The 14,534-nt window shown below is 41.5% G+C and overlaps 1 protein-coding gene across 4 annotated transcripts in view; it reads left to right on the forward strand.

The window, feature by feature from the left end:
* Positions 1-14,273, forward strand: part of rgs3a (regulator of G protein signaling 3a) — a 104,630-nt gene extending 90,357 nt beyond the window's left edge. Inside the window, exons 1-5 of one of the 4 annotated variants that reach the window (XM_035667410.1) lie at positions 4,576-4,733; positions 9,445-9,546; positions 10,673-10,734; positions 11,729-11,895; positions 12,058-14,273. In XM_035667410.1, coding sequence (XP_035523303.1) covers positions 4,690-4,733; positions 9,445-9,546; positions 10,673-10,734; positions 11,729-11,895; positions 12,058-12,258 — 576 coding nt within the window. In that variant the 5' untranslated portion in view covers positions 4,576-4,689 and the 3' untranslated portion in view covers positions 12,259-14,273. Of the gene's footprint in view, positions 1-4,575; positions 4,734-4,815; positions 5,080-7,882; positions 9,122-9,444; positions 9,547-10,672; positions 10,735-11,728; positions 11,896-12,057 lie in introns of those variants that run through there. The other 3 variants (XM_035667411.1, XM_035667412.1, XM_035667409.1) reach the window with 3 other exon arrangements.
* Positions 14,274-14,534: the final 261 nt, after the last annotated feature.

Genomic DNA, 14,534 nt, shown 5'->3' on the forward strand with positions numbered 1-14,534 from the left:
TTTTGGGGGGGGGGGGGGTAAAAAACAAAGATAATTCATTAGTTGTGTGCGAGAAAGTGGGATGAGAGGACAATAGATACACCTTCCTGACAACTACAATAGCATTGACCACTTCTGTTTTCATTGTTCAGTCATCAGCCTTTTATTTTCATGCTAATTTAATCAATGTGTATCCAGTCAAAGGGGGACATTTTCACACCCTGCTTTAACATCCATTATTTTTAAACTTGAGTCCAAACTGGTAAATGATGATGACCTGCACATGGGGGGTTAATTGAGACATGAGGACTTATTCTGACAATGTGTTAGTATGGGTGTGATTGAATTAGTGGACTGAGAATGTTAAGTGGTAAATGATGTGTGTGCTGCTGAGGAGTGTGGTACCATATGTGTGTCTCACATTCTCAACGGCGTGAGAAGTAAGGTGTGTGTGTTGAGAGCGGCTCGGTTGCGTTTGTGTGTGTCAGATGTGTGTGTCGACGCCTCGGTGATTCATCAGCTGTTGAATGAGCTTTATTTACGCTCCTGTTCATCAAGATGAAAGCACATTTCACACCGTAAGGACAATAAAACTCCTCACACTGGCAGTCCTTGGGTCTGATAGCTGCCCATTCTTCTGCACAAGCTGTGTTTTTATGTTGTTTAGTTAGCCAGCAGATTAAGTGATTAAGATTCCACAGCAATTTTCTAGAGTCCAGAGTATGTTGCCTTTTTGTCAGTTGTTGCAAACAGCTTCAGAGCAGACACTTTAGAGGATACAGCAGTGATTTTTAAGGTAAGAAATGTGTTTTTTGTTTCCCTTTAACATCCTGAAATCACGAAGATTGTTTTCTCTAAAAAAATCTCTATTTTATTTTAATAACATGTAATTTGTAGTGGACATTGGGTCAGTGTTTTTCCAAACCAATACCAACATGCAAAATGGATTCTCGTGCCTCTGCCTCAACTCCCTGTGATTTATGGAGTTTCTTGATAGTTTCAATTGTTGCTAAAGTAACTAGCTAACAGCTGCTAACTGTAACTGTGCAGCTAGTGGTCCCATTAGTAGCTGACTCTGCCTGCACTGGGGGCTCGGAGCACGTGTTGGTGTTGCACACTGCTAGCACAGGAGTGAGGTTTAATAAAGCTAATAAAGCTTTATGTGAGCTTTAAAGCTAATAGGACGGCTAGCTATACAGCTAACCAAGGGCTGCAACAGTTAGCAGCAGTTACTGGTTATTTTAAGTAAAGCTATCCGTCCACTGGGAAACTTGGTAGATAATAAAATTGAGGCAAAGCAGCTAGTTATGAAGTTGTGTTTTTGTACAGAAAAGTTAATTAGTGAGACCCAGTCCACAGAAATCAGAATCAGAACAGTGTTTATAACCAAGTAAGTTTTCACATACAAGGAATTTTCCTTGCTAAATTGGTGCATTGGTGGAAAAGCTCCACTACGGCATCTATCGTTTTCCCAACCAAATTTTTGTCCCATTTTTGGTCTAATAAACAAATAAATTCATCAGATTCAGGTAAAAAAAAAATGTCGATGACGTGTTTTGCATATCAAGAACGGAAGTGAGATCCTATCACAAGTGGTCACTTGAGACGCATTCTGATGCCAGGTGTGAACCAACGTACTTAAAGCTGTCCACTTGAGACCGGATCACCCAAGACGCATGTTAATGCCGGGCGTAAACAGGCCACATGGCCACACGTAGCAACTCAACTTGACAGCATTTGTTAACATAGGTCATGGTTAGCAAACAATGATTTGCTTACTAACGGTATAAACAAACATGCGCCGTGATGTTGGCTCATCTAATATTACACATTACTCTGTCCCTGTGGAGGATTGTTTTTAAGATAAGGTAGAATAAGATGAGCCTTATAAATAAAAGTAGGAATAGAAACTATACAAGAGCAATTAAACTCAGAAATACAAAGCAAGCAGTATCCATACAGTATCCACAACCAATAACACTGTGCAATACTGTCCCAGGTGATTTCATGAATCAATAAATCTAATAGACTCTGCACACATTTTTATTGCGTTGCTCCTTAAAAGGCACATGTATTGGATAGTGATGAAGGCTGCATGGAAAAAAAACGTTGTGTCCTCTGTAGACAAAATGACTTCCTGTCATTGAGACCCTCTTCTGTCATCATTAGTCAATATAACGAGGATAACTCACAAAGCTTTCTGAGCACGGTGGAAACTCTGCATGTTTACACGTTTATCTTCTGTCTCCTGTGTTTACAGACTTTGTTTCCAATAAACTATCAATGTCAAAAGCCAAGGATCACTTATGAAGATTTGTTCATCGTCCAGTATTTGAGACCCATTTCATTATGCCACACTGTAAACCAACACCAGGGGCAATACTCTACTAAATCATATTAAGTTACACCAATAAACATACTCTCAGTACAATATCTTTCTGTGTAACTCAGAGGAATACAAATGCAATATGTGGCTGCTATAGATATAAATCTCAAGCTTTCTATATAGCCAAGTATGACAGAAATTAAATTATTTCCTCCAGATGTTGGAGACTGATATAAAACATATAGAGAGAGCCAATGCAGCAAGTAAATGTACATCAGTGATCAACAGTAGCAAGATGTAGCAATTCATAGCTTAAAGAAGGCACTCTCTTATTCTTTTGTGCGGGGCTCTCATTCTGGTGGTAGTATAGCTATAAACACTCTTCTTCGTCTTCTTGTCTTAATCACCATCATTAGTGACAGCAGATCTCAATAAACCACGAACACACGATGGCATTTTTCACTTAGAGGAAAAATGGTACTTACATTTAATAGCCCATTACATCTGTCCTCTTTGAAACTTCCTGCACTCTTACAAAGCCCTTGGCCACTCATGCATCATTTACAACAACAAAGACGACGTCTTCAACTTCCTAAGCACTCTGGATGGTCTACTTTTTTTTTTTTTACATTTTCTTCCTTCGTACACTTTTATGCTTTTTCCCTGTTTCTAGTCTTCAGGATCCAGCACAGCTGTTTTCCTGAAATTGTCCCCACATTATCTCTGCCTCTCCCCCGTCCATTATCACCTTTTGTTTAGACTCAGTCCAGGTGTTCCGCTGCCCTAAGCAATGGATCCCTACACAGCTACACTCCTTTAGTAGCACCAGTAGCAATAAAGCCATAAACCTACAGCACATCCTCTTGTGCACCAAAGTAATATAAGCAGAGACACAAGCTTGTTGACTTTAGATTAATCTAAGTTTATAAAAATGAAGCAGTGCCTTTTGGTTTTTTTGGATGCATCTTACTACCACAACAATACTGACATACCAATACCTCAACTTTGTAATTTATAAAGGCAGGAAATACAGACAGATGGAGAGGACCCAACATGGAGTGCCTCTGAAGTGTTTATTACAAACACAACATAAATTACCATCTGTGTGTTGGTGTTTCTGTGTTTGGCATATGTATGGTTGTACTTTACATACTGTATACTGTAGAGTATATTCTGAAGACATATTCTTGTCAGTATGGATTCTGTGCCATCCCAAGTAGCAGTTCCCAGGCAAAAAAAATCATATCACCTGCTTTTGCTGCCAAGGTGCATGTAAGACCCTTTTTGTGTGCTGTGAAAGTTAGCTCAAGGTCAATGTTAGCTCAGTAGTTGGACATGAGATGTGCTGACCTTGTTGTAGAATCAGTGTTAAGATTATGTGAAACCACTTATATATTATGCCTGTGAAAAGTATTGGTCATCCAGATTATATATATACATCTAGAAGTACTAAATCAAAGTAAACTGAAACTGGACCAAGAAAAAAAAAACGGAGTTGTGAACACCCCATGGAGGTGAAACAGAAGTTCACTTGCCTTTGACTAAAGCTGATTTATTGTACATGATCAGGCAATATTGTGCTTTAAAAGCGTACTCCACTGATTTAGCATTGCATTCCTACAACATTGTTGGACTCGCAAAGGACACCAAAGGGATCAAAATCGAACCAGAAATGTTGTTTACTCCACACATTCTTCTTGCTTGTCAAAACTTGGCACCTGCGTTACACACAATGCAATTTGACCTCCAGAAAATTCTGTCGTAGTTTTGCTGTGCTGCCGAATCACAGTTCTTACAGTCCCTACGGGATGTTTCTATAGCTGCTATAGTCCCAAAAAAGTTTAATAAAGCCCAACATTGTATTTAAAAGAAGAGGAGCCATATTGATATTGATATTGATTGTCTTAAAACTAACCACATAAATAAAGTTTAATTGTAACAATGCAAAGAAACTACTGAAGAGATAATATGACATGTTGATGTATGAAGTCTTTCTTATAGCCCAGTAGCAGATTTAACACAGAGCTCTACTACTGCTTGTCATCCAAAGCAGATGAACAGATCATTACAGTTGACAAGTCACTTCTTCTGCTAAAAAGACAAATGTCATCTCAACTTACTAACCCATAAAACTAAAAACCTGTCCAGGCCCCAGTGGAAGGAATCTGTCCTCTATAAACACTGCGTGGTGATTGGGTGAGCCCAGGGTCCGCCTTTTCCAGACCCCCCGGACTATATAAAGCTCCGCCAGAGCCTCTCAGGGGTTAGAGGAATGTGATTGCCAAACAAACCCCTGGACCCTGAGCACCAGCACGCCTGACACACGCTTACATGCAGTCAAATTTCTACACACACCAAGATAACCTGCATACAGGCTGGCACCCATGTTTCACAGTATGGTTGATTTCTCAGAGAAGTACCTTGAAAGGTAAGAGCGAGGCAGTGGCTCTGTGTGTGTGGGTTAATTTGCGCTTTGATTTTCGTTATCAAGAATTAGAAACATTAGAGGGGAGGGTGAAGAAGGCGTGGATGGGGGGCGGTTTTGCCTCCCACAGGAATCGTTGCTCTCAAGCTGGTAGGAAGGTATCTGACCTCTACGTGGATCTCATTTGACAGTCGCAGTGAGGGAGAAGAATCCCCTGTGAGGGTGAAGCGCTCAAACTATTTTGGAGGAAGCAGCTTTAACTTCTAACTTGAGGCTGCCCCTTTTTCTTATTATACGCAGCCTGGATTTCAGGAATAGGATTGCTCATGTGGTCTTTGTGGCTAGGAAGGTGAGTTTGCTCAGAAATAGAGCTCCTTTTTTTGGTCTTGATTGAGGGAGACTGTGAATGAGATAGTGTTATATTTATGGACAAAATTTAGGACAATTCCCTTCATTGTTCTTCTAGGAATATTGCAGAGTGACCTTCTGTTTGTTAGGATTTCTCTTTCTCATTGTGTTGCTGTACGTGTTTTATGTTTTTTGGATAAATCATCTCCGGACTGGTTTGTTTTCCGATGAAAGTACAGGACAAACGCTCACAGTTTGTTCCCATATCTTGTTAGTCTGAGCCCAAAATAGTGTATATGTTATTTAAAGTGTTAGTGACACACTGACACGACCCATGACCCATTCTACTCGCACAGACATAGACGCACAAACAGATTCATGCACTTGCACTGTGTTATTTGTGTGTTGCGTTCACTTAACAGGCACATAGCCTTCTGTAAACAGAAAGGGGCAGAGGGAATGAAAACATGTTTGAACATTTCAGTTCCTCCTCTGTCCACATTACTGTACCCCGGATTTCACAGGTCAGGCTTTTCAAAGGGTGAACTCCTGTCATTGTGGGATAAAGCCTCATGTAGTGGGGTAAAGTGGGGCGGTGGATTTGGCTTGTGCTTGTGTGGTACATTGTGATCTGCAGTACGTCTGTCTGCAGCTATCCCCCATGTGCTCTAGAGCCTTTCCCTGGGAGTGCGGCCTACTTTTTAGAACACCAGGAATAGCCAGCGGGGTGCTATTAGTGTGTCTAATATGAGTCAAGCAAAGAGGGAATAAAGAGTATGGAAGCCTGGAGATAATTGTGGAGCTAAAGACCTCTCTATCCTTCACTCAAGCGCATAAAGCACTCTCTCTTGCACAGACACAAGCAGACACTCAGGTGTGTGTACACATTACGCCTGTGCTGCAAACATGACATTCTGTATTTTGTGTGCTCATGGAGCAGTGGAGTGTACATTTCTGGGTGGCAGCGTGTTGGATCAAAGATCATCCTAATTTGATAATCCTCTACAGAGCATGTGTCAGTCTTTTAGCAGATTAAGCTAAGTGTAGGGGTCATGGGATGTAATAAATCCGATATGCGATACAGTACATTGCTAATTGTATTAGCGCTAGGGAGCTATTAACAGGCTCAGCTGGAGCGATAAAGTAAAGTATCAACTTTAAATACAGAGGTACCTCAAAGTGAGAGATGCCGAGAGGTTCCATTAGCACATAAAGAGCAGAGGTGCAAAGAGCAGCAGGTATAAGTATAGTATCATTATTAAGTGGCGTGTACCCATGTTTTTCTGTTGCTTTTTAATGTCAAAAATAGCTGGCTTTGTTGGTAGGAGTAGTGCTTCCTCTCTGTGGCTGCACGTCCCCTTTTCTTCCTGTTTTAAATCTTAGTTAAGGGTTTAGAGGTTTACCCTCAACATGCTAATAGTGTTGCCCTTTGTTTAGGTGATTAATTACAGTCAAGTAGCTGATTTTGCAAATCTCCTGTAGTCTAACAATGCAAATCTCTACGCCTGGAGGACACAGACATGCCTGTAGCCCACTGTTCAAAGGATGAAGAATCTGTCTGGTCTCATTGAAGGAGTTGTTGATTCCCATTGAGCCAATAACAGGCAGTTTCATTAATGGCTGAAAAAGTTGAGTTGCCATGCAGGAAGAAACTCTTTCTCTCAGCTAATCTCCAGAAACCCCACACCTCCTGCAGTATGACTTACAGTATAACATGCAGACTTATAGAAGAAAAAAAGTGTTACTGTAGTCAGTGTTGCCAGTGTGTAGTGGTTTGTTTTTAAGAGTAATGTTGGTGCTGCATTTGAGTTTCTGGAAATAAGTGAAGCGATAAATAATGGGATGATGTAAGCTCAAGTTGTTTCCAGTGTTGACACCAGCTATTGGGAGTTCCATGCAAGCAATCTGTGCTGCTCGAGGGCTGAAAATGTTTGTGTTTGCAATATCCATCGACACCCACATGGTGGCAGGATAGAAACATACATTTCCCTTAAAGTCACTGTTGTTATGACATCATTGTCTCATCGTTCCTATGCAGGCTCAGCTTGTATAAATCCCAGACATAAATAATAAAGCGCCTTTTGTCAGGCCAACAAAATATTTTCCAGCCCTTGTAAAAGCCAAAAAAAAGTTTCTTCTCTTCCTCACATGTACTGGCAAGACAGAGGCTTGTCTTATAGCTAACACATGCACAGCTCAAGACCTAATTGCCATGAGCACAGCCTAAAAATAGAAAAATCTAATGAACCCTGCTCTGATGTTATGAGTTTATTTAACAGCAAGAGAGTTTTTATTTGGGTAATAATGTCCTTTAGGCTGTGAGCTATTCACAGGAATACTGTGTTAGAGCACCCTGTTGTTTCCATGAAAGAAAAAGGCCTCAATTTTGTTCAGCAGTTCAGCATCTGGTTTAAACCTGCTGCGTACAGTGCACTTGCGTTATTTCAATCAATGGATGAGTCATCTCTCCACCAGTGATGCTGTATGGGGGTTCAGGTATTTCTTAGATTTTAAAGTGATGGTTCCTCTAAGAGCCTTTTGATCTCTCTGTCGTCTTTTATCTTTTTTCTCCTCACATTGAATTTCCATTTCTTCCCTTACCTTGCCTTTGTAGAGAAAAAGGCTTTCACATGACTTTTTCTAGATCCCACACCAATGTTTTTACATTCATTTTTAAATCCACTCAGCTCTACTTTCCTCAATGAAAGGTCTCTATATGGTCATACTCTCTGAGTCAACTAGAGTAATCTGCACCAGACCCCCCCCCAAAACCCAAACACACCCAAATCAATGCACCCACAAAGTCACACTCATCCTGATTTTTAAAGGAGGTATTCAGCTGTTACTTCCAACAGCTCATGCAGTTAGGTTGTATCATGTGTATGGGCATGTTTCTACCTTTCCTGTCCTGCAGCAGTTGGAAAAACTCACATCAGACAGCTGACTGTGTTCTCTGTTCAGTTCTGCAGCCGGGCTTGTGTGACCAACGCACATTTACGCATGCATAAATTATCTCTCTCCCACTTCCCTTTACACACACATGCACACGCTGGTGGAGACGGGGAGTTTTCCAACACCTGTGACTGGCATGAAAGCGGTAGTGAAGTGGGCATGAGTGGGCACAGGTGCAAGGAGGGGGGTTCTTTGAAATGTTTGTGTGGGCTTTCTTTCATCCCCATCCAAGTAAATTCATGTACAGTATTTGTGCTACTCTGCAGTTGTGTGTTCTCCCAACCCCCCGGTGTGTGCATATCTGAATGATAAGTGTCTATAACTGGAAGCCTTGTTTCTTAATTTGGGGTGTACATGCTCTCCTGGGGGCCCTGGGTTGGCACTGGGACAGCTTTCAGTGATTAGAGCCAGCGAGCCTACACTGCCGCGTTGCATTATTAGCAGGCCAGCCAATCCACAGTGGAAATCAAAAGCAGGGACTCAGGAAATGGGTGTTGAGTGAGGTCACATCCCAATGAGGCAGCACGTGCTCGAGGTCGGGAAAAGCCAGGACACGTACCATGGGATTATGGGAATGCGCAGAATTCTAAAGGAGCCCATTGGGGACTGAGGGTTGGTGTATCACCTTGTGTGAGATTTAAGGTGGTGCATGTGCAGCAGGGGGGCGTCTCCTTGTGTGTGTGTGTGTGTGTGAGAGAGTTTCTGTGAGGAAGGTTAAACATCTGAGGTGGGTGGTCAGGAGGATTTAGGATGCTGCTGCTGCTGGAGAGAAGCGGGAAGAGGGGTGAGGAGGTCACTGTGCCCTGTTGCCTCAGCCCTGGGTCAGCTCCCTCTCAGCAACCCCTCTAGGCACATGGAGAATGGCGTGATGAAACAGAGGAGTGAGGATTGAGTCTCTCTCCTCCTTCTCTGCCACATTCGCTCAGTCCCTGCCGAGGAACCTGCCAGGGACACATCTACAGGAAAGACTGTTAGTGATATTAGATTGACAGGAGAGACACTGACACGAAGAGAGGAAAGGGAGCTTGACATCCGCCTTTTGGAGAAAATTCTGTCCCATCATACCAACATACCTGGCTGAAGACTAAAATGTACACAACACAACCTTTATTTTCATCTTTTCTGGCTTTTGTGGGTTTGATTTCATGTGGATTGGATTTACAGTGCTGAAGAACTTAATTGGCGATTCCATTTTGCCTTGGATTGTTTTAATTGTTTGGACTTTGGACTTTGGACTCAACACACTTTCTTCCCATGTCTCTTTTTGTCTTCCTCCTCTCTCTTTATCATTCCTTTCACCCATTTTCCATTTTTCTCCTTGCCTCTCTCCTTTGCCTCCTTCTGTATTCATAATTTTTTCTTTCACTCTTCCCACTCTCTCCTTCTTTCTCTCCTCTATCTTTCTTCTTCTCAGGGCCAAAGACATGAAGAACCGGCTGGCTTTTCTGCGGAGGAGGAATGAATCCCCAGGAAGCAACCCAGCCAGCAAGTTAGACAAATCTATGAAGTCAGTCAAGTAAGTGGCCACTTCCTGATAGCATGTGCATGTGGGTGTGTTTGAGGCTGTTTTCCGGGTCTCGCCACAGCTGGTGATGACCTGGCCTTGGAAGACAGACATGTGGGCAGTAGTGATGGGAGTGTGCTTGAAATGTGTGGCACTAATAAAACGAATGAGAGAATGTTAGTGTAAAAGTGGCTCATCAGATAAAGCGGCAGTGAATTGTTTGGATGGAGGTTTTTTGAAAATATAGAAAATATGTTTACTGGATTAAATGTATTAATGTCAGTTATCAATGTAATGTAAGACTGATATTGTTTTGTTGCCTGTACTTTGGTGATTGACTTGGCTAACAAAAGTGTGTAATATGTAAAATCATTATATATTATATATTATTAGCAATTTGGACCCAACAAACCACACTAAATGTCCTCTGTGGAATTACATGACAAAATCAATGTTATTGATTATTGTATTAACATTCAGCTTATATTAAAATAGTATAATAATATTATAATACAGTGCTTAGATGTACTAGAAGACACAACCGTAAGATTCAAATTGTAAGCTTTTGACTTTATGGAATAGTCAGAATGTCTGCTAAAACTTAAACCCATTGTAAAAAGGCACAAAAAAGCCCTCTAAATTGCACCTGAAATTGCATAGCAAGCTTTTTCTTACTGTGTCAAATACAACCTTAGATGTGGATTACAGTGAGTGTGTGTGAAGAGGCATGCTTTATAGCATGAGCACAGAAAGGATGAAAGGCAGCAGGGGGCAGACAGACACTGNNGGGGGGGGGGGGGGAGGTCTCTAAACCCATCAACACATCCCCATTGGCCGGCTGGAGCCCCTCCCCTCCCGCCTTCCAAGTTGCATTCAGTGGGAATATAAAAGCCTACCCCCACAAGGCTCAAGCGGATAGACTCTCTGTGTTGTAAGCACTCATGAGGCAGAACCAAATGTGAAGGAAAGACCAGTAGATACAGACTAGGGTGGAAGCAAGCAACGGAGGGAGAGGAATTACCCACTTCCACGTTTCCACCCATCTATCCAGCATAGACAAAGTTCTGCGGATGGGTCACACAATGAGAAACCTGGCTGAGATGGGCTTGTTAAAGAATCGCTCTGCTTTTATCTGCAGGCCCACCCCAGAGGAAGCACTGAAATGGGGAGACTCACTTGACAAGCTGCTGGCACACAAATGTAAGTTACTTTAAAGTATTTTTTCTCTCTTTTGTCTCTCATCTTCTCTCTCCTTTTACATACATGAAAATCATCTGATCATTTCTGCGATACGCTTTAATATAATGGGGTTCTAGACAGTGGGTGAATTGCTTGCATGAGGGGGGAGGGTGGTGGAGCACAGGAAATTTGCATGCACAGATACATGGATTACACACACACACACACTGCCGCATTAAACGGTCAGCTTGCAGCAAGTTTCCTTAATCCCATACTTACATTACATAGAGAGAAGGGGAGAGACTAAAACTGGCAACCTGCAACTGTGCTGCTATTTCTGTTTTCAACAATTCGTCTTACACAGTTCGGCCCCAATCCTTTTTGAAAGCAGAAAGCTGACACAAAGCCAGTGCTACATCTGTTCCTCATTCAGCTCTGTTGGCCTCTTTATTCTCCCTCTTCTAATTTCCTCTCCTCCACTTCTTACCTCACTCCTACCCTACTGGAATGAGGTAAGAGATGACTGCCTGCATTGGCTCTGCTTATCAGCTTGGGTGATTCATGGGAACGGAAAGGTGCAGACGGGAGCAGTGGGTGGACTCGGCTTCCTGCTATTCTTTCTTCTGGATGCCTTCTTCCTCAAATCATTAACTGGACCGAAACTTAAAAAGCCCAAAGTGCCAGAATTAGCCCTTTCCCCCCTCACACTTCAACAGTAAAGTCTTTGTTCATTCACAGCATGGGGAATGCATAGATGCCAGGGTGAATAGTAAGGAAGGATTGGGTCAGCGGGTTGATGTCACTTAAAGGATGTTGAGGACTTGAATAGGCGCTGCGGTGTTGAGAGCGTTTTTTAATATGTCTCATTTTATTCCAACCACATGACTCAAAAAGGCCGTCACAGAGCTATTTTAGGCACTGAAACTCCAAGAAGTGCTTCAGCTCTGAGGTTGCCATGGCACTCTAGTCAACTCTCCTAATGTTTATTCTCCTCCTCCTCTCTGCTCTCCCTCAGATGGTCTGGCAGCGTTCAGAGCTTTCCTGCGCACAGAGTTCAGCGAGGAGAATCTGGAATTCTGGCTGGCATGTGAGGAATACAAGAAGATCAAGTCGCAGTCCAAGATGGCCTCAAAAGCCAAGAAAATCTTTGCAGAATACATCGCTATCCAGTCTTGTAAAGAGGTGAGTGAGAGTGTACACAACTCATCTGGATACTGGAAAAAATGGCATCAAAACAGCGTCCTGCAAAAAATATTAAACATGCATTTTTCCTTCTTCTCTTTCCTCACAATAACAGCGTAATCTTGCACTTCACTAACTTGTTTTTGTTCTTTTCTTGTGCAGGTAAATCTGGACTCTTACACCAGAGATCACACTAAGGACAACCTGCAGAATGTGACACGCTCCTGCTTTGACCTAGCGCAGAGGCGGATATACGGGCTGATGGAGAAGGACTCATACCCCCGCTTCCTGCGCTCAGAACTCTACTCGGACTTAATCAACCAAAAAAAGCCCAGCTCCACTCCGACTTCATCTTCATCATAAGAGACGAGAAAAAGTTATGAGGAGAAGAGAAAGATGATGATGAGAGAACAAAAAGGGGGCAGACTTGAAAAAAGTAGAGTGGGTGGGTGGGATGTGAGGGTCTGTGTTTGCCTTTTTTTTTAACTTTTTTTGTGTCTGTCATCCTGTCCACTATAATTTTTTTGTTGTTGTTGTTATGGTGTGAGGGGACGCGGCAAAGCAATGGCACTGCAAAGGAATGTAGTTTACACAGTTACCAAGTTGATGGATGAGTGAATGGACTGATGAATGGATGGATGGATGTTACTACAAATACAGAAGCCCACGAGTGAGGGCTAGAGCAGGAGCTGGACGCTTGTCTGATCACTGTCTCTACCTTTTTTGTTTTTCTTTTGGTTGTGTTTTTAATTTTTCGTCCAATTGTACTGGAGAAAAGGAGGGGTTGCTCAGAAAACCCTGCAGACATGAAGACAGTCCGGTACTGTTTTGTCACTTTTTTCCTTCATTTCCTTTTAAAACTCCCAGAAAAAAATCCCCTCCTTTCCTCCACCTTGTTCTCTGTGAAGCCACTTCAAAGCTGTTGGTACGAGAAAAAGTCCCCTTTCTTCGTGTATTTTTTTTTTATCAGGCTCTAAACTGTATGATGGAGTAAAAAAAAAAACAAGATGATGTCTCCATGAAAGCTAGCGCTATGGCTCTGTTTCACGTGCATCTCAGTTAAACACCTACACCCTCTCAAAGCTTCTATAAATGGCTTTCACCTTATTCAGTTCATCGCAAGACTGTGGAAAGATACTGTGAGTGTTCAACAGGGACAAAGACGGAGACAGCGATAGGCGAAGAACACAAATGTATAAATAACGGATGGACTAGAGCTGTGATGTGAAACACGCATGTGTGTCACTCTCACATTAAAAGACATTCAAAGTCACATTCAAAGCCAGTAATGGAAAAAAAAGACGACTTTCTTCCTGTCTCCAAAGACTGTTTACAACAAGGAACGAAATCTCAAGAAGAAACAGAAAAACAATGTTTGGTGCAGCCAAATGACATTTCCTTTAACATTGTAGCTCATTCTGGATCGAGGAAGCATTCTCAGGACATTGCTATGACGTGTTCCAGCTTGGTTTATCTTCTCAGCTGTTTCTGTTTTTCTATACACTCACTGTTTTATATGCTTTAGGTTCCAACCTGCACTCCTTAGTTCTAGTGAGCAATACACAAGAGGTTGCTCATGTCATAGAGGAAAAAAGAAATGCTTCATGTTGTACAAAAGTTTACCTATTTATTTAGATTAACTTGCTGGATGCTTCTACAGACACCCTCACCTCTAAAGCACTCAGCTAAAAGCTCTCACTTTCCTCTTAACCACCAAACAGGTCCAATGCTGTCCTGAACTTTAAGTGCAATATTTTTTTTATTTTGTATTTTATGTTATTATTATGTTTGGTTTGTTCATTTATTTGGATAATTTTGAATTTTTATGGGAAAAGACGAACGGCTTGAGCTCTGTAATAACTTTATTTGTTAAGAGAAAAAAAACAAACCATAGAGCTATAAGGTTGACTTACAACGCAAACTTTCAAGAAACATAAGTAGTTTAATGAATTTTAAGCAAGTGATTCTAACTGTGTGTTAACCCCCGGCAGCAGGCAGCTGGGGGTGTTATGGTTGTAAATATAATTCTTTAAGAAAACTATGTGATAACACATTAAAAACAAATAAAAACAAAAAACCAATAGGTCTCTGCTGGTGATGAATGTGGGACCCAGCTGTATCTATGTAAATATGAGAGACTCAAAACTATAAGATGACATGTATTGTTAAAAAAAAAATAAAAAAATAGGTGAGCAAGAGCAGGTACAATCTGCTCTTTTCCCTGGTCATACACTGCTTGTAAGGAGTTTTCTGAAATGCATTTTATCATTTTCACTGTTTACAATTCAAAATGCATCTCCTATGATAGCAAGTGAAAACAGTAGAGTACATTTGGTGTCATTGCTAATGATAAATAAACCAACCAACTGATGAAGTAAGATGTGTTGTCTATGGATTTTTATTGCAATGTGTATTTGCCCTTTCATACTGGTTACAAACATGTCAAGAATGATGTGCATACAAGCAGTCCATAAGCTTCCATGCATTGATTAAAATTTGCTTAAAGGAATTTTTCAACATTTTTAGTAAATGCACTTATTCCCTTACTTGCAGAAAGATGGGAAGATTGATAACTACTTTCATGTCTGTTAGCTAAATATGAAACTACTGCCAACAGCAACGTAGCTTAACATAAAGAC

The sequence above is a fragment of the Morone saxatilis genome, unplaced genomic scaffold, assembly GCF_004916995.1.
Source record: "Morone saxatilis isolate NCDOM2014 unplaced genomic scaffold, NCSU_SB_2.0 Contig21, whole genome shotgun sequence".
NCBI lineage: Eukaryota > Metazoa > Chordata > Actinopteri > Moronidae > Morone > Morone saxatilis.